The following is a 21,441-nucleotide window of genomic DNA, read 5'->3' as shown; positions in this document are numbered from 1 at the left end:
GGTTACTAATAGTCCCATGAATTTGATGTGTTAATTATTAAGCTCTAGAATCTAATTTAAGTTTCTAATTTAGTAATACTTTATCTGGGATTCCATTACTGTGAAATCTCAACATATCTTGGATCACAGTGGCTATGCAAAGGAAATTAATTTTTAAAAGACTTTTAAACAGCCAAAATATATTTTTAAAAAAATCTTTATATTAATTAAAGGTTTCTTTGTATTTTATCCAGAAAGGTCAGACGTCACTTAAAACTTGTTTACTTTTCAATACAGTTTTAAAAAGCCTGACAATCTGATTTTCCAGCCCATAGTATATTAAAAGCATCAAAAATCAAGAGGTAAACTGATAGCAGCAAATTAGGGACAGCCAGGCTGGAAGTAAGGAATGAAACTACAAATCTGTAAATAGTGAGGACATGAGTTTAGGAAGCATTATAGGTAAGTGCAAGTAACTAGACTTACCTCAGTAATCCATTAGGGTATTAATATATTCTAAAACAGTAATAACAGATGTTCTTAGTGCATAATCCCCTGAGTCATCAAGAAAAGGTTAAATCAAGTTTGGTATGTTCCGTTTACAGAGGCAGGGAAGCAGGAAAGATGCATTAGCAAGACTATCCAAAATATTTTTGGCACTTAGAGGTTGACTTCACTTAGCAATTGTATGAAATATTTCACTCCCTAATAATGTCAAATAAGTGAAATTTTCCTGATGATTTTTAAATCTTGCTTATATTTCCCCTAGAATGTGAAGACAAACAGCCAAACTTTTCTCATTGAATCTCTCATAAATATTCTGTAGGGGTAGATTAATTTAAATATGTCCCTGAATCCTGTTAAGAGATCATTTGATTTATAAAAAAGGACTCTCACTACTTAACATACTCTAAACACTGTGACTCTTATGCCTTGTATATTGTGCAAAAGCTTCTTGAGATCAGAAGATAGAAATGCAGGGAAAGAAAACAATATATAAACTGGGTCAAAGATTTATTTGGTTGCTTGAAGTAAAAAACTGTAATTTCATGTTTGTCCACAAGATGGTGAAATTCTCACTGGTTTTTAATTTTCCAAAACCCATATAAGTTGTTAATTTACAATCTGCATTTGACACTATTTATTGTAAGCGCTTTAATTTATTTTTACAGCCCATCTGCTGGCAAGGCCAAGATTAGAACAGCTCACAGGAGAATCATGATTTTGAATCACCCAGATAAAGGTACATGGAATTTCTATTTTCAATAATATCATGTGGATCAGAATGTGCTAAGAACTCCCTTCAGTTCATTTAAGTTCATTGTGAATAATTTACTATGAAATTCACTAAATGATATACAGTTAGGAAGGCAGTTTGTGCTCCACGTATATTATGACTTCTGTCATAAATAAATAAGACTATATTGGAGTTCGGTGACCCACAGAAGTGGTAGATTTATATTATCTGCTTTGGAGGATTTAGTTACTGGTTTTTTATATATAGGAACCTGAACCTGTTTAGAGTTTCTGGCATTTTTGAGTGAAGAAGAGAAAGCTTGAATTAGGAACTGTTTGATTGTATAAACTGATCTGAAATGTGAGGATGAGTTTCTGAGGGATCTGTTCTAAGTCATGGCATTATTCTGAATTTCTTAATTCTGTTCTGTAAGACTCTGAAGCTGAGCCATTTGTTTTTAACTGGCCAGGTTTTTAATGTAAATTTATCTTACAGAAAAGCTATTATTATAACTTTAACTACACTACAGCTGGTTGAGAGAAAAAGCCCATATGTTCATTACTGTTTCTGCTTTAAAATAACAGATGGTAAAGAGTTGCCCTATATTTCAGAAGTCAAAGGGGAAAAGGGAGGAGAGTTGGGGTTTTTTAAATTTTTTGTTGACAGATTTAGTTTTCTAATGGAGTAGGGCAATAAAGGGGGTTTCCACCAATCCCCACTCCCACCAAAATGAAACATTCTTTCTTCAGCCCTGTTACTTTCTTAATTATTTTCTATAAAAGTAATTTTTACCAAATACCATCCCATTGGTTTGGTATACTTGTTTTTGGTATGAATAATACAAACTTAAATTTTGAGGGGAAAAAAAGTTTCTTTTAATGTTTTTAGATAGCTCCATCAGTTACTGAAAATTCTGCTCTTCTTATTTCTCATTTAGTATTTCCAGAAAACTACCACTTCCAGGTCAATAGATGCTAACACTTCCAGGTCAAATAGATGTACCCTTACTGATTGATTTGTAATAGGGGTCAGGAATTCAGGCAGTTGGGTCCTCCATATGTTGGACAGGTTGTTGATTGTGCTTGTTGGCAAGGAAATCGAGTTTTTAAGTACAGCACTTAGAGAATTTTTTTTCATACTCAAAGAGAAGGGGAAAAGTATATCTTAAGGTCCAATTTAGTTTAAATAAATGCTTGATTTTCTTTTCTTTGTTTTTTAATTAAGCTACAGTATATTTCTACAGGGAAAGTTATATTAAAGTAATAATTATCATGAATTTATCTACTTATAGTCCATGTAATATATGAACTATATCTTACCATACTATTTAATGATTTGCCACCATTCTTTTTAGTTTTTGAAGAACTATCACTATATTTCTTCTCCTGAGTTTTCATTCAGATTACATTTTAAAATTTAGTAATAGTAATAGTCCATGTTTATATAACTTTTCAATTATCAAAAACTTGCACATGTATTTTCATTTGATTCTCACAAGTCCCTTAAGTAGATTGTGCCAAGTATTGTATTTTCACTTGGTAGATGAAGAAAATGAATCTTACAGAGGGTTAATCAGTCCAAGGTTACCCAGCTGTGAGTGGTAGAATGAAGATTTGATGTAGGTCCTCCAATTTTACCATTTTTGCTTTTTTTATGGGAAAGTAGAATCAGAGGAATTGAGGAAATTCTTACTATTTTAAAATTTTTTTAATAAAACTACTATAAGTTAAGGAGAGATAGGAAAAAAAACACTAAATGGCAGAGAGAATAGACATAATTCTTGCATCTTTGTAATAACCATTGAAGATGAGATTGTCTTGGAAAGCATACAATTTTGATAAAAATATATCTATCAAGAAAAAGAAGGCAACAAATATGGTATAGCGGTTTGGGAACAGGCCCTGGAGTCAGGAAAACCTAGATTGGTGCTATATACCATCACAGCTCAGAACTCCTATATCCAAGTGATTCCCCCAGCCTCAAGAGTAGCAGGGATTAAAGGGGTATACTATCACACTTGGCAGTTCATTCCTGTATTCTTTTTCTTTTACTGTTCTTTGGTGTATTTTGCTTTGTCCAAATAAACAGAGTGTGTTAAAAATTGTTACAAGAATTTATACTCTGTGGCTTGCCTCTGAAATTGATGCATAATGTTTCGGGTTGGATCATATTGCATCAGGAATCTGTCCATCCAATTGCTTGCATGATAACTCTGCTATTTGTCTATCCTTTTGATCACTTATGAAATGGAGGTGAATTTTGAAAATAAATGAATAAATAAATAACAGAAGAGCCTGAAAGTAGGAAAAGATCTCTTATGGTTAGTGCAGTAACTTTTTTTGGTTGCCTTTGAGTCTCATAAATGATAATTATAGTTTGGCTAAGACAGATATCTACAGAAGATACCTAATACTGAATTGACCTACCTTAATTCTGTACCTGCCACTAATGAGCAAGTTCAAGTTGCTCATATGTATTGTATGACCGATATTGGAGGCCTGACACTTAGAGTCAGAAGGTAAAAAGAGAATTGAATTCTAATGACGGGCTAAACTTGACAAAAATACCACACCATATGCTGATTGAATTGCTGATTGAATGTGCTGATAGTGTCTACCTTGAGAGACCTAGATTCATGGATTTAAATGCCAAAAGGTAGGTTTCTAAATTATTTGGTAACCACAGAGGAATGGAAGAAATGGAAATGGTGAACCCCACTGGAAATAGCCAGCGTGACTTCATCACAAACTGGTCCTGTCAGACACACCAACCTGATTTTCTTTTTAAACAGGTTATTAAATTACGACATTGGAGGAAGATATTAACAGTTTACCAGGAGTATAGCAAAGTATTTTATAAAATCTTTCATATTATTCTTGTAGAAAAGGTGAGAGATGGATTAGAGAATTGAATGACTAAATGGATATCAAAGTGGTTGACTAGAAAGCCTATAGACTTCATGTCATACAAAAAGGCAATGCCCCCATATTATCTTCTTTTTTGATTTGAGGATAATAAAATCAAATCACAGAATCACATAATTAGTCACTGGAAGCTGACTCCCTTAATCTAGTTACCTTTCTCTTACATAGGAGGAACTAAGAAGTGAACCAATGCTTTGTCTGAAGTCATAGAGCTAGTATATGATAAAACCAGTACTTAAACCATGGTCATATGGCTTGCTGTGTTCTTTCTAGAAGAATACCATTTTGCTTCTCATATTTTTTAAATTAGATGTTGCATCTGTCCTTCCATATTTGTTCCTTATATGTTTACAAATATCAAAATTCTATTTTTGATAGAGTTGTGACTTCAGTTGGCTAGTTCTCCTCTCAGCACAGATTGCAGCCCAATTGGAGTTCCCCAAATTTTTCCCCCAATAGATGGCATCCATTTGTTAGCTTTATCTTTCACTGTTACTGTCCCCCATCTTAAGTGAAGTTCTTTGTTAGCAGTATGTTGGATCTTCCTCATGCCCACCATGTACCGCTCCACTAGAGTTTGGATGTTTCACAACGTTAATTATTTAGGGACAGTTTTGTACTATGATATATAGTTGTACATCATCAGAAGACTGTTATTATTTAAAAGCTGTGCCTTTGCTTCAGAGGGAAACTTTGGGCCCATTAAAAGCACTGTGCAGTTTTCCAAAGGCAATTCAGCTTGATCTTCTCTTTTTCAATTTCTGCGTTCAACTCACTCTCCATCTATCTTTCCATTTATATGGACTAATGGACAAGCTTTGAATTAAACATCCTTCTGCACATCATACTCTGCACAATAGGCATACTTCATCCTCTTGGTTTTCCTACTGGATAAGTAAGTCAAACATTCTTGAAAGGTTATAATTCATATTTAGAATCCTTTATAGTATTCTGGAATTTGATAATCTATAAACAGGAATATCTGCAGGGCTTCACTCACAGTGGATTATTGCCCTTGGCAAACCCCATGACAGTGGCACACACCTTTAGCAGTTGTATGTCTCTGTTTTGCATAATCTAAGCAAGTTGTAGTGGGATCTTGGATCCTTCTAATTTGTCTTGAGATAAGACATGAATCCTGTCTGACTCAAAATTCTCATTAAGTAATCCATTGTTTGTCTACACTGGATTTGAACTTTAAAAACAAACAAAACATGTATATTCAGTGTCCTTATCTCTATTTTATAGATTTGGGGTAGGCAAGTTTGAAGAATCACAGGAGCCCCACCTTGATTGGGAGCTGCCATTATTTTAGGAAAGGAACAGCCATAATTAACTAACTCCCAATTCTCTTTTCCAGTCTTGCCATCCACAATCCTGTGATTCTTTCTTCCCTCTACCCTCTTTATTTTACCCTCATTTCCTCCTCCCCAGGCCTGAAACCATGATCATATCAATTCTTAGCTTTTTCCTGGATGAGATATTTAAATCTATTACCCCATGGCCCCACTTAGCAAGCCCAGATGAATTTCAAAGTGTCTCTCCATGGTCATCCCTTCCTTTTAATTTTTGTCTTCTTTATTAGAATATAAGCTTCTTGAAGGCAGAAATTGGCTTAGCTTTTCTGTTTATTTCCCAAGAATTGGGCTTAAGAAATGCTTTTTCATTCACAGACAAATCTACAATAATATTAGTCATAAGTATTGTCTAGAAGAAAGTGCTTTATTTTTTTATTTCTAGGTCAGTATTTTTATTTATTAGATTCTGTTATCAATAAATCACAGTTATTTTAAAAGAGTCATTAATTTTAAAACCTTGACTATCCTTTTTCATACTGGCTAACATCTCTGAACATCATCATTTTCCATCCAAAATTTAATTAGTAATAAAACATTTTGTCTATAATTTGTTGTTGATATAAAAGCACTGTTAATAAATATCTTTACTCCTAATATGTAGCTGTTTCCTCTACAGAAAAATAACAATATTTATTCATTGAAATGTTACTGTCAGTGAAGCTTAGTAATTTGATAAAATAAATGTTTATTGAATTAAATTAAATCGAAAGGAAAGGGGCAATGGTGTGACAGTTTACCATTCATTAGCAATAGGATTCATTTATTGAGCACCTATTTGTACATGACACTTTGTTTTTGTTTTTTAAAGCACTGAGATTTTTCTTTTTTTCCAAATTCTCTCCCTTCCTCTCTCCCATTGAAAAAGCAAGGAAAAAAATATGTATAGTCATGCAAAACAAGTTTTCTGCATTAACCATTTCTCCCCACTTCCACTCCCATTCTCCTTCCCTTTAAAAAAAAAAAAAGAAAGGAAAAGAAAGAAAAATTTTAAAAATATACTTCATGTTGCACTGAGTTCATCAGTTCTCTCTCTGGGAGCAAATGGCATGTTTCATTATGAGTCCTTTGTTGGATTATTGTGTTGTTCAGAGTTTATTAGGTTTTTCAAAATTGGTTTTCTTACAATATTGCTCTTATTGTATAGATTGTTCTTATTCTGTTTACTTTGTTTCAGTTCATAAAAATCTTCCATGGTTTTTCTAAAACCATGCCTTTATCATTTGCTTTCAACATGATAATATTTCTTTACATTCATATATCATAAGTTGTTTATTCCATTTGATGATGGTCATCTCAAATTCTAATTCTTTGACACCATAAAAAGAGTTTCTACTAATATTTTTGTACAGATGAGTCCCTTTCCTCTTATGATGATCCCTTCTGGGTGTAGACCTAATTATCAGCATTGCTGGATCATAGGGCATGGACGGTTTAATAGCTTTTTGGGCATAGTTCAAATTGCTTTTCCAGAATGTTTGGACTAATTCACATAAGCACTGATGGTATATATTAGTATATCTGTTTTCCTACATTCCTTCCAGAATTTGTCATTTTCACCTTTATTTTAAAATGTTAACCATTCTTAAGGATATGAGATGGTACCTCAGAATAGTTTTAATTTTCATTCTAATTTTTGGTGATTTAAAGCATTTTTTTTTTCATATGGCTATTGTGTTCTGCTGAAAAACTGCTTCTTCATATCTCTTGGCTTATTATTTTAAGTTAAGGAATGGATTTCTTGTAGATTTGACTCAGTTCCATATATAGTTTAGAAATGAGACCTGTATCAAAGAAACATGATACAAAGATTATTTTACAATTTCCTGCTTTTCTTCTAATGTTAAATGCATTGGTTTTGTTTATTAAAAGTTTTTAAATTATATAGTTAGAATTATCCATTTTATCTCATTTGAAACCCTTTATCTTGTTTGGCAGTGAATTCTACCCTTATTTATAGATCTGACAGATAAATTCTTCCATGCTCCACTAATTTGCTTAAGATATAACACATTTATGTTTGATGCACACATCTATTTTGAGTTTATCTTGGTATGTGATATGGGATGATAGTCCATGCCTGTTAGGATTTTTACAAGGTACCAAGTTAGGGGATTGATGAGATAATGATTCTCTAATTTACATGTACTTAATACTTACTATAATTCCACAAGATTCACACCTTTAAGAGAGTATATATAAGGAGAAGCTATCAGGGCCAAAGAAGAGAAACCCACCAGAAGCTCTGAGTCTCAGCCAGGATTCAGTCTAGAAGATTCACAAGCCAGAGAAGGCAGCTTAAGCTGTCGGAACCAAGGAGAGAGATAGGCCTCTAAGAAAGCTAATCGGGCCCAAGGAAGGAGACAAGACTTGGAAAGAAAAAATAAAGGATATGGACTTTAACTCCTGGCTGCATTTGAGGTGATTATTACACTAAACTGAAAGGAAGGCTGCCTCCAGAAGCCCCCCAAGAAACCTGCTTTCAGAGAATATTTTATTTTAGAGAAGAACATTACATTTTGGCACTCAACATAGGGCCAAGAACCTTCATCTGTGACCCAGCAATTAGAGTGAGTACAACAAGGAAACTTTGTTTAAGGGCTAAAGTAGAATTTCAGCTAAAATGGGACAGATGTTTAGAAAACAGCCTTCTTTTCCATAAATTATGTGTAGAGAGCATTGTCAGATTTATGAAAAGCCAAGGTTTGATTATAATTTGGGAGCAGATCACTGAACTTTTAGAAACTATACAGTACACATCTCCTTGGTTCTCTAAGGAAAAAGAATTGAATCCAGACGAGTGAAAACTAGTAGGAGAGCAACTAGGTGAATACTACAATTCCAATCCAAACTCAATTTCCAAAAATACACTTTATACATACATTTTAATACAACTGGCTTTAAGAAATTATACAAGTGCTAGAATAAGGAAAAAGATGAAAGAGCAGGAGGGGGAGGAGCCAACTACACTAGGTGAAAAGGATGAAGAATCAGATAAGAATGGAGTTAATTACAATTTTGAGTGGGATACTTCACAGCAGGAGAAATTAGGTCATTCATATCCCCTGACCTACTTCCCTCAATTAACCCTTCATGGGTGGAGGGAGAAGGAGGAGGGGGAAAGGCAGTGACACAGTCATTACCACCTATGAAGTAGCCTATGACAAGATTACAAAAGGCATTGGTTAAGGCTAAGAGAGAAAGACAGGATATATCTGATTTTAAAATAAATGCATACCTTGTGATTGAAGAGCTTGACTCTTCAAGTCAACAAAGGAGAAGATACACTCCTTTTGATTTGGAAAAAATCAAGGATTTGAAAAAATATTGCACTCTTTATGGGACTACATCGTCTTATGTTAAGATGTTACTAGATAGTTTGGCTTATGAAATCCTAACCCCTAGTGATTGGAAATCCATAGCAAGGACATGTTTAGAATCTAGACAAAACTTGTTGTGGCTTTTGGAGTATCATGAATTATGTAGGATTCAAGCCCAACACAATAGGCAAACAGGAGCTAATGTACAAATCACTTTTGACCAACTAGCCAGTGAAGGTCAGTATGAAGAGAATACCCCACAACAGCTAATGAACAGATTGCAATTGCTGCTATAAAAACTTGGGGTTCCCTCCTGGGACAGAAAGATGGAAGTAAAGCCTTCACAAAAATAGAGCAAGGTCCCAATGAACCCTTTGCAGATTTTGTGGGATGTCTACACATAGCCGTCACAAGAACCATTGGAGAAAATGCAGCTACAAGAATTATGATTAAGACAACTGGCTAAGGAAAATGCCAGTGAGGTTTGCAGAAGAAGTATATGGGGATGCTCCTTTAGCGGAGATCATAAGACTCTGTGCCACAGTGGGCACAAATGCTTATTATACCCAGACTATGATGAACATAGGAAGATAGGGTCCCTCTTGTCAAGGGACTTCTAGAGAGACTTGCCGATGTTTTCAGTGTGGAAATATAGGACATCTAAGAGCTCAGTGTAGGCAAAGACATAAAATGAGAGGACAGGGTGAGAGAATAAAACCCAAAACCCCATGTCTAAAATGCCACAAGGGCTTCCACTGGGCCTCAGAATGTAGATTGACCCAAGGAAATGAGAGGCAGGGCCCACCCCCAAGATATCATACAAAAGACAGGTAGGGCATGATGGCAGCTGAGTTTACACCCAGAGAGTCTTTAGAAGGTCAGGACTCTGATGTGATGTATCAGCCAAAAAACAATCACATGGCAGAAAGGGATTACATGATCAGTAATCCAAAAAGCAAGCAGATAGCAGAAAGGAATTACAGTTGGGGAGAATACAGGCTTTTTAAGCCAATAGAAGGGCAGTGTTCAGTGCCAGCAGCTCCAATATAATTGCTAAGTGATGAGAAATCCTAAAATTGGTAAATAGAAGGGACTAGATAGGTTAACTGCTTGGGGGAGAGGGTTTGCTTATATTCCTGCAGATGAAGAAGGAATCAGATGGGTGCCAACAAGCACCTGGAGAGAGACAGAAAAAGAGAAAAACCTCAAAACAAAGGAGACCTAAGAACAAAATCTGCAAGAATCACTGGAAGATGAAAAATTGTTGATAAAGATTGTTCCAGGACTTGAAAACCATCAAGATTCATTGGATTACCTAACACAAGATGAGACTATTGCAGGAATTATTGGATTCCTGACACATGAACTAATGGACAATAGATTCCTTTTGGACTATTTCTAGGACTTATGCACGTGTATAATTCCTCATGTTGATTCATGTTATTTGTTACATCACTACTAGCTGTAGTAAGCTATGTGCTTATGTAATTATGTGTAATGCCTCCCATATTGATGGATTTATGTATACCTGTTTTAAGAGTGAGCCTCTTCAGAAACCCGCTAATCTGATTTGATTTCCCATTTCCTTTGGTGTTTTCATCTCCCTGAGAAGTCAGGGAGGGTGTGATCACCTCCTTTTTATGGTGTTTTCATCCCTTTTTTGAGCAGTCAGGAAAGGTGTGATCACCTTCTTTTTGTGAGTTGTCTCATCTCCTTGAGAAGTCAGGGAGGTCATGACCATCTATGTTCAAAATCAAAAGAAAGCAGATGTTAGGATTCTTACAGGTGCCAAGTCAGTGGAATTGATGAGATAATGATTCTCTAATTTACATGTACTTACTACTTACTAAATTCCACAAGATTCACACCTTTAAGAGAGCATATATAAGGAGGATTCAGTCTAGGAGATTCCAAACCAGAGAAGGCAGCTTAAGCTGCCGGAACCAAGGAGAGAGATAGGTCTCTAAGAAAGCTAATCGCGCCCAAGGAAGGAGACAAGACTTGAAAAGAAAAAATAAAGGATATGGACTTTAACTCCTGGCTGGATTTGAGGTGATTATTACACTGAACTGAAAGGAAGGCTGCCTCCAGAAGCCCCAAAGAAACCTGCTGTCAGAGAATATTTTATTTTAGAGAAGAACATCACAGATGCCTAATGTCTACTAAACTGATTTCCAGGTTTCCTGACAGTTTTTTGACAAATAATGAGTTTTTGTATTAATAGCTGATATCTTTGGGTGTATCAGATGCTAGACTGATGTGCTTTTAGATTTGGCATCTTATGTGTCTTATCTGTTCTGATAACTGATCAGCCTTTCTATTTCTTCCCCAATATCAAAATGTTTTGATGATTATGGGTTTGGGGCATTTTTGAGATTTGGTACTGCTAGGTTCTTCCCCCCTCCCCCCCCATTTTCTTGCCATTATTTCTCCTTATATTCTTGACTATTTATTAATTTTATGATTAGATTCATTAAGATGTTATATTCAGGTTTGTTTGTTTGGTTTTTGCTCATTCTTCCAGTTTACTATCTGACTTTGGAGCTATTAGAAATTTGGGGCATGGGAACATCGTATATCAAGTACATTTCTTTAGTAAAGTTAATCAGATGGAAATGTTTAGAGAGAGAGATTGAAAAATAGAAAAATCAATTAGGAAACTATTGAAATAAAGCTGTACTAAAAAACAGATTGTAAAGTTGCGGTAGTGATGAAGTGAATCTAGGTTTTGGGGTTCCCAGTGTGGGAACCAAAATATGGTGAGGTGTAGGTTTGGGGGTTCCCTTTACTAGGGAACCAAATGATAAGCTCTAGATTTAGGGAACCAAATGAGATTAGGGTTTCTGGTCATCAGGCAATTAAATGGTCATCAGGTAGCAGGTTCAGGGTTCAGGGAACCAAATGGAGAGGTTTGGCTCCCCTGCACCTCCTTGGATTTGGTGCAAGGGTAGGGAGTTTTGGGGAGCCTCCTTCTGGCAGTGCAGGGATTCTCTGTAAAGGAATTTACAAACCCGAAAACCTAGATTGATAAAAGAGGTTTATTAAAGGGATTGGGAAGAGTAAGGTTAGAAATCCTGACAGAGAGGCATAAGTTCATTAGGGAAATAGGTGAGGGTAAAGAGAGGATAATACTGGAAAAGAATATTATTCCAGTGGGCAGAGGCCTCCTTGGCATAGCATGGCATAACCTCTGCAAAGAGAGGATTTTAGATTGGCTCTTTTATATGGTAGCTTTGGCTACAAGCTGAAGGGGGCTAGTGGGTGGAGTCCCAAGTTGGCTCATCTACTTGCTGGGTTTCGGCTTAAGCTGGAATTTGAATAGAATTGAATGAGTTTCTTTAATTGAATAGGGTTGGAATTGTTTTGCTCCTTCATGAACCTACTCCACTTAGATAACAGAATGAAACTGTTTTTTTGTTTCCCTTGGGCGGGGTTCCTCACTGAGGCAGAGTTGAAGGAGATTTTCTCCTTCAGGGAGTTTTAGTTTCCGGGTCCCTTCTTCAGTAGTAGTAGATTTACAATCAGAATAACTGCAGATCTATTTTTAACAGAGGGTCTTTTAATTTTTTTAATTGTTTAATTTTAAAAAATTGTTAGCTGTGTAATTGGTTTCTTTTGTTTTTCTATGCTGTTGATTTTATACCTTTAAATTATCCTGAGAAGGGGTCTGAAGGCCTCATTATTTGTCAAAGGGGTCTGTGACACACACAAAAATTAAGAACCCCTGTCTTGAACATCATTTTTTCCATCTGTAAGTTGTAGGTAATGCTTATAGCTCTGAGGAAAGTGCTTTGCAAACAATATGTACATCTGAATGATAATATTAAGGAAGTGGCAACTGAATAGAAAGAGACAGATTTGAGAGATGACACAAAATAAGAACTAAGATAAGGGAATGGAAGGAGTGGAAGATTCTTTTAAGACTTCTGGCTTGGGTAACAAAGGAGAATGAATGCTAATACGATTAAAAGAAATAGAAAAGACTCCAGGAAAGACTGGCTTTGGGGAAAAGATAATGGATTTAAACACGTGAGCTTTTGAGTTACTGTCAGTACAACTAAATAGCAGAATCCAATAGAGAGACAAAGGCTGCAATGAGGAGAGAATTTAAGCAAACAGATGTAGGTTATACATGTGCAATTATGGAAAACATTTCCATATTAGTAATTTTATACAGGAAGACTTGAATAACAGAAAAAATGAAAGTGAAAAATAGCATCTCTTAGTCTGTATTCAAACAATTTCAATTCTTCATTCTGGAGACTGATAGTATACTTCATCATTAATCCTTTGGGATTGTCTTGGATCATTGTATTACTGAGAATAGCTAAGTCATTCACAATTCTTAATTGAACATTATTGCTGTTACTGTGTATCATCACTCAGCATCAGTTCAAGTAAGTCTTTCCAGGTTTTTCTGAAATCATACTGCTTGTCATTCTTATAGCACAATAATATTCCATTACAGTCATATGCTGCAGCTTGTTTAGCCATTCTCCAATTGATGAGAATACTTTCTAACTCTTAGCCATGAAAAAAAGAGAGACTGTCTGACAACTCGTTGCAGTCTTCTGCCTCTGTTGCCTCTTAACTCTTTGTGGAGAGGACAGATGTGGGCTTTTGGCTTCCCAGACAAAACCTGTCATGGGAGCTCCTCAGATTTCAGCTGCATCGTGGCTTAAAGCCATGGCTTTTTCTCAGTTCTTCTTTCTTGCCCTTCTTCCCATCTTCTTCCCATCTTATTGATTACTCCCTCTTCTTGGACTCTCTCCTGCCTGGGATTTCCTAATATTTCTCTTTTTCCTCATTTTCCCTCTAACTGTCTGAGAGAGCTTCTGTCCTCATCCCTTGTGTGTGGATATCCTCCCCAGCTCTTTCCTGGATCTCTCTTCCTCGCTGCCATCCTTCAGTCAGTCTCAGTGATCTCTGACCTAACTTCTCTGTGCTCCCTGGAGATCCAATCTCATGTTAACAGCTGCCTTTTGGTTACTTCCTTGTGTATATTCCAGAGGCCCACACTCAGTAGTTCCAAAACAAATCTCATCTCTTCCTCTAAACCGCCTCCTCTTATCTTTCTTCCTAACTTTCTTTCTGCCAAGGCCATCATTGGATGCTATGGAAAGTTGTCTCCTAAGGAGAATTGGGAAGTTCTCCAAAGATCATCAACCACAATTCACTCGTTTTACAGATGAGGAAACTTAGCTCTAGCTAGAGCAGTTGTGTGATTTTTTTATCCACACAGCTAATAACTGCCTAAAGTGGGATTTGAAACTAGATTTTCCAAGTTCTGACTCCTATCCGCTCCACCATGCAGCCTCCTGCCATCCTTCCAATTAGTGTTAGAGTATCTTCCTTCCTCAGTCCCTTCTGTGCCCATCTTAAATTTTGTTTCCACAACATTCCTTTTAATTCTCACAGCCACCATTCTGTTTTAGCCCTCACCATCTTTTGCTTAGACTATTGCAATTAGTCTCGCTGCTTCCATTTTCTCTCTTTTCTAATTCATATTCCACGCAGCTGCCAAAATGATATTTCAGAAAATTAGATCTGACCATTTCACTTCCATGCTGAAGAATATTGTGGTTCCCTGTTGCTTCTAGGATACAGGTACTTAATACCTTCCACAGCCTGACTTTATCCTATTTTTTTAGACTAATTACACATTATTCTCCTATACTTTATATTCCAGGAAAACTGACCCATGTGTTATTATTCCCCATATACAACCTTCAATGTCTTCCTTCTGTGTTTTTGCACACACCATTTCCCATGCTTTAGAATGCTTTCCCTCCCTTCCCTTCATCTCCCTCTCCTCTTGGAATGCTCTTGCTCCCTTCAAGACTCAGCCAAGTACCACTTGTGTAGGGAGTCCTTCCTGACTTCTCTTGCTTTGCTCACACCTTGGAAATTAGTTTGTATTTTGTATTTACCTGTTTGTGTTCATGTTTCCTCTCAGTAAAATATAAATGCCTAAAGGCAGGGATTGTTTCTGATTTGACTTGGTATCCATACCTCTTAGCACACTATGTTTGTTGTATTGAGTTGAAGGAATTGAAATATTTTCTTGGTGGGAAAATCAACTCATTGATATTTAGCAAGGCATTTGACCCTCTGGGCCTTAGTTTTTCCATCAGATAAATGAACATATCACAACTTACCATTTAACCATCCAGAATTTTGTGCAGATGAATTAATATTTCAGAAGTTCACCATATATTATTTATAACATGCCCATGTAGCGTTTGGCACTGGCCTGTCTCTATAAAGATTTTAAACTACTTAATTACAAAGAATTATTATTTCCTATTTGAAGTGTCCTTTTCCCTGCCCCCCAGAATCTTTCTTTAAACTTTGTTTGTGTTCCCAAGCACATCTGTATGGTTTTCATTGACTTTTTAAGGACCCCTTATTATGTATTCAAGGTCATGGTTTGACACTATATGATATATTCAGTAATGAGTGTTTACAGTGATTTAGATTTTGATATGAAAATGTCGGCAGAGACCTCAAGGGCAGAAGGCTAAATATAACTACTTCCAACATTTTCCTCTCCACCCACCTGAACCCCAAGCTTGTAAAGCTGTCATTTTCTTCTTCCTTCTTTCTCCTTCATTTTTCATTCATAAGAATCAGTGTTTATGAAAGAGCCATCCTGAGCGCATATTCGCTCAGGAAACAAGGAAAGAAACAAGAAATATTTTCACAAATGACATTGAGGTATATTTGAGTGTGTGGTGAGCTACTGATAGGAACTTAATGATATTTGCAACAACTGTGGGCAGATGGTTAGAATGCAAGGGAGGGGAAGGGAATAAAAAAATAGACCCCAAAAGACTAATCATATTATATTGTTAGATGGAGTGATAAGCAGTGACTATTCAAGATTTGAAGTCAGAAGGGATACTATGTTTTAAGTAGCGTTAGCATGACATTTGGGATCTGGTTATTTTTGTGTAATATTGGAAGCAAGATAGTCTCTGTTTATCATTAATAACAGCTCCATATCAAAAATTTCACCTCAATTTTCCTTATTTTGTTATTACTCGAGAGATTCCATTGTATTAAAAAACACTAAAGAACTGACCTGTTTCACTTTAGGACACAGACCTAAGTCACAATTCTGCAGCTATCTGCAAGTCTCATATCCCAGGACAGTGAGCCTTTCTTTGAATGCTTTTGTTACTGTCATCTGCAGTGTGCACACCTTTAGACCCTATGTGAGTGTTTTTGGAGCTAAGGACTATACAGGTGTCCTATGATGTCTTCCCTAAAGGAAGTAACTTGAAAGATCATCTGTTGTTGTCCTTTTGCCAACTAGATGGACATCTTCCCAAACACGTAGATATCTCATTTTTCTTTTAAAAATGTTTTTATTGTTAATAATGCCTTTTGTTGTTTTCAAAAATATTTCTTTCTCTTCCTACACAGCAAGCTATTGTTTGTAACAAAAATTTAACAAGAAAGAGAATAAAAGCAGGTCAGAAAAACAGCCAGTATATCCATTGAATTTGACAGAAGGTGCAGTATTTCTGATCCATAGTTCCCAACCTCTGAAATGAAAAGGGGGAGGTATATTTTCTCAACTCTCCTAGGCTGAATTCTGTCATTATAATTATTCAGTTTCATTTTATTGTCCTTTCCATTTACATTGTTGTAGAAATTGTATTGTTTTGCTGATTCAGCACACTCTTCATGTTTATTATTGATAGTACTATAATGTTCTTTTAAAATTTGTATTTATTTAACAGAAATTGATTTTATATCTTTCCTACCCCTACTTCCAACCATTGAAAAGGAAAAGAAAAACAAAACTCTGATAATATATTTGTAGTCAAACAAAACAAATTCACACATTGGCCACATGCAGCAGATTTTTTTCTTATTCTGTACCTTGAGGCCATCACCTCTAGGCAAGAGGTAGTTAGCATCTTTGTCATTTATCCTCAGAAATTATGGTGTGTCTTTGTGTTGATCAGAGTCCTTAAGATTTTCAAAGTTGTTTTTACAGTGTTGTTATTGTATAAATTGTTCCCCTTATTCTGCTCACTTCATCCTGCTCAAGTTCATACAGTTTGGTTGCATTGAAAGCATCTGTTTAATCATTTCTATGCCATAGTGAGATTCCATTCCATTGATCACTATCATTTTTGCTAGCATTTATATAATGCTTTAAGGTTTGCAAAGCACTTTACTTTGAAAACTCATTTGATCTTCACAACAACCATGTGGCAAATTCTATTATTATCTGAGTTTTTTAAATGAGGAAACTAGGCCACAAATAGAATCACAGATAGTGAGTATCTCAGGGAAATCTGAACTCGAGTTTTCCTGACCTGATGTTCCAGGTGCTGCCATCCACTGTACTACTTAGCTGCCATAAATAGGCCATAATTTTTTCAATTCTTCCACAGTTGATTGTTACTTCTTTAGTTTCTAGTTCTTTGCTACTCAGAAAGAGTTGCTTGAATATTTTTGTGTTCATGGATTCTTTTCCTTTTTTTTTTTTTTTTTTTTTTTAAAGATCTTTGGGATTCAGGCCTATTTTAGTGGTATCCCTAGGTTAGCAATTTAGTAAATTGGGGGCATAGTTCCAAATTGATTTCCAGAATGGCTGAACCAATTCACAATTCCATCAACATTGTTATCATAATGTTCTACTTCCTTCATACACCATAATGTGTTTAAGCCATTCTACAGTTACCCAATTGTTTCTAATTTTTTAACAGCACAAAATGTGCTCCGATGAAACTGTTCTTTTACACACATACACACACACACGCCAATTGGAGTAAGTACATGGCTAACAGTGGTATCTCTAGGACAAAGAGTATGAACTTTAAGTCACTTTTTCCCCCTGAGACAATTGGTGTTAAGTGACTTGCCCAGCTAGGAAGTGTTAAATGTCTGAGGTTAGATTTGAACTCAGGTCCTCCTGACTTCAGGGCTTGTGCTCTATCCGCTGAGCCACCTAGTTGCCCCTTAAGTCACTTTTAAAAGCATAATTCCATGTCTTTTTCCTAATGGCTGGATGAGTGCACATGTCCAATAATGATGCATAAATGTACCTCTAATACAGGCAGTTGATCCAACAATGATTATTTCCATCTTTTCCTTTCTTTCTCAGTTTGCTGGGTGTGAAGTAGAACTGCAAATGTATTTGTGTTTGCCTGAACATTGTTTCATTTGGTTGATTATACAGAAATGTGCAATTCTTTTGCAAACTATTTGTTTATATTCATTGATTCCTTAACCATTGGGGAATGACTTTTAGTCTTATATAGCTATTCTGTTCTTTAAAAATTAGTTAAGAAAAGTCTGCCTGTGGAAGCTATGTATATTTTTCAAATTATTCCAGATTACAACTTTTTCAGGGTTTTTATTTCCCACAGTGGCTAAATCTGATTATTGGATGTTAGTGGTACTTCACTATACAAGTTTAATCTATGTTGTTTTGATATACAGTCAGCTTTTGAAACAATTTGTCAGAAAATGAATGCACAAGAAAATATGAGAAAATTATAATTAGGAGTGTTTTTCTAAATTTGGGTCTTTTTAAAAAAACTGTCATAATGAAGTATATTTTAATTCATTTGTTTTTCTTTGTCTTCTCAGGTGGATCTCCTTATTTAGCAACCAAAATAAACGAAGCAAAAGACTTGCTAGAATCCAGCACCAAACAGTGATGCTCAAGGACTACTGTGATAGAAAGTGGAACTTTTAAAAGATGTAATAAAGTTCTACAAAATTAAACTATACCATTGCTTTCTAGTCTATACCTATATATAGAGAGAGATAGATTAACTGTTCTGGTTTTGATCTATTTGAAAATAAAAATGAATATACTGGTTTGTAATAATTTTTAGTTTTTAAACATCATCTTGAAATAAATAGCTGTGATATTTATTTTTTTGTCTCCCCACACATTTCAAGGAACATTACATGTTTCTGACATAAATTATCTGGCTGCAAAGTAATGAGACTAATTATCATTTCCTGTATGGAAATTTTGCATTATTTTATCTTCAGACTTTCAATGTAGTTAATTTACATGGATTTCATGGGATGTATAGTTGGGGATGACTATACTATAAAGCATTTCTGTTGATTTTCCCCTTCCCCTTTGACCCTCATCCCAAGACTAGAGATGATTTTTCCATTTTTTTTTCCTCAGCAATTTCTAATTCTCACTCACTGATTATACTCTTGTTTTTATTGTTGCTCTTATATTACTTTCTGTAAAAGGACAAATCTACCAGTATCAATTAGGCAAAATAATAATGTGAGATAAGAATAGAGTTAATTCCTTGGGAACTGTATAGTTGACCAACCCATCTGGTCAATATCTAATTCAAATTAGAACTTAATGGAATTAAATTCACTTCAGTTTTCCACAGTTATATGTCCAGAACTGTACTTAAACAATGGGGAAGATAATAGAGTTTACATGGGCCATAAGACAGCAAGGAGGCACAGTGGACAAGAGTGCTGGAAATTCCAGGAGCTGGGGTCTTCCCCTTCTCCATCCTTAAGAAAGGGCTATTCCAGCCTTATGGCCTATTTCCACCTGTCCATTGATGGTGGACCTGTCCTATTCAGGCTTACCACATGGCAAAGAAATCCCTTCTAATTAACCTAAGGATTCCTTGGCTTTTCCATCTGCCCCTCTGCTGATCTTTGTGTTTTCTCCAGTTACAACATAAACTCCTCAAGAACAGGAACTGTCCTTTGGTGATTTCTCTACTCCACACAAACTGTGCTGGGCCTATAATAATAGCTGTTTTTTAATCCACTTATTCATAACCATAGAAACAAGTAGAAAAGCAATGGCTAGTTCTTTTTATCCACCAGTCACAAGAACTCAACAATAGAGAGTCACCACCACAGGCCTTCATTACCACCCATCCAGAGCTTGGGAAAGGCAAGTAGTTGGGAAGAGTGAGATTCCTATTAAGACCCTAGACTCCAGGCTTTCAAACACTTGTGTCCAATTTGTGCCACAAGAGAAGATGAGAAAATGAACATCACCTGTCTAACTTTTATCCCCAGCTTGGGGCTTTTGGTTTGTGGAAGTGAAAAAAAAAATCAGCCGTCCTATATTTCTCATCTTTCTCTCCAAGTCTCTTGAAATCCAATGTTACAGGGGACCTTTATGAATATTCCCTTCCCTGGCTGCCACCTTGTCATCCTTAGCCTTAGGCTATGCCTTCCATTGGATCTTTTGTTGTTATTGTTTGTCCTTTGTTCTTGAAGAGGACCAGGACATCAGGGAGGGCTCTCCATGACATGCACCTAAATTGGGTTTAAGTCAAGTAGGCTGGGCAAGGTCACCTGCCTCGCTTTCCCCCCCAGAGCCATCTGGATCTGAGGCAAGATAGAGATTAGAGAGTAATATTTTATTTGAAAAGGAGAGATTTACTGGGAACAAATGGATCCACGGTTTGGTCCCAAGGCTAAATGAGACTATAGTCTCCAAGAATCCAGCAATAACATGAGTTCTCCATAGCATATATACACGTGGCTCAGACAGGGGGTAGACCGAGGGAGGGGTGGAGTCAGGGTGCTGAGAGGGGGAACAGAACTATGGCTCTGGCTCTGACAGGATGGGGGGGAGGCATTCTGGTAAGTAGGAAAGGGCTGGGGTCACGATGTCTAAGATTGAAGGTCTTTTATCCTTATCAAATATTCTGATGATTAAGAGGGAGGGATGGTTTTGCAGGATTGAGCAGAACAATTAGAAACCGAGGCAAGACCATTTAGGGAAACTGAGTCAGGATTATAAATGAAAATTGGCACAATAGGTCCAGTGGCCTGACAGAGATTGGGACAACTGGAGATGGCCCTGGATGCACTGGAAGATTTTGAAGCTCTGTTGGTCTGACAACAAGCTTTTATTCATTTTACACTACTTCCTCTCAAGTTCCTTCCATCTTCCTGCACTCAGGGGAACCTGGCTTTTTCAAGAGATATCATCCATGGCTCCTGAGTGCACCTTCTTTATTGTCTTCTAACATTCCAGGACTGGAAAAGGAATAAACTATAGTCATAGATTTAGACTCATAAAGGACTTTGGAGACCATCAAGTCTTCCTCATTTACAAATGAAACTGAGGCACGAGATGCAATTCAATTCAGTCTTCTGTCAAAAAGCATTAAGTTCCTAAGCACTAGAAATATAAAAAGGCAAAAGACAGCTCCTCCTCTTTGCAGTAGGAGACAGCAAGCAAACAAATATATACGAATACAGGATACATACAGGATGAATAGGGAATAATTAAAATAGAAGAGGCACTAGAATTAAAAGGGATTGGGAAAATTTCTCCTAGAAGATGAGATTTTAAATGGGACTTGAAGCAAGTCAGTAGCTAGTCAGATGCTAAATCAATACTCTGAATTACACACATTACCTTATTGACAAATTCCTATCTCTCCTCTTGAGTTTACTCCTAAATAGCTTCCCCACCATTCTCTCTCTCCTTTGTTATGGAGTCTAACCACCTCTCTGGCTCACAGTCTACCCATTCACCCTAATCTCCCTTTGCTCTTGAGAATGTCAATATACATGTTGATATTTCCTAAAATGCCTTGGATTCCTTCTTCATTAACCTTCTTACTATTGGTCTGAATTTT

General features: G+C 36.2%; 1 protein-coding gene across 2 annotated transcripts in view; it reads left to right on the top strand.

The window, feature by feature from the left end:
* DNAJC15 (DnaJ heat shock protein family (Hsp40) member C15) overlaps window positions 1-18,717 on the top strand; it is a 63,191-nt gene extending 44,474 nt beyond the window's left edge. The window contains exons 5-6 of one of the 2 annotated variants that reach the window (XM_003765859.4): window positions 1,152-1,222; window positions 18,428-18,661. In XM_003765859.4, the coding sequence (XP_003765907.1) occupies window positions 1,152-1,222; window positions 18,428-18,498 (142 nt within the window). In that variant the 3' untranslated portion in view covers window positions 18,499-18,661. Of the gene's footprint in view, window positions 1-1,151; window positions 1,223-18,427 lie in introns of both variants that reach the window. The other variant, XM_031958422.1, reaches the window with a different exon arrangement.
* The last annotated feature ends 2,724 nt before the right edge of the window (window positions 18,718-21,441 follow it).

Source organism: Sarcophilus harrisii, chromosome 3, assembly GCF_902635505.1.
Source record: "Sarcophilus harrisii chromosome 3, mSarHar1.11, whole genome shotgun sequence".
Classification (NCBI taxonomy): Eukaryota; Metazoa; Chordata; class Mammalia; order Dasyuromorphia; family Dasyuridae; genus Sarcophilus; species Sarcophilus harrisii.
Note: the sequence above shows the minus strand (reverse complement) of the source record. Positions and strands in the feature narration are given on the sequence as shown.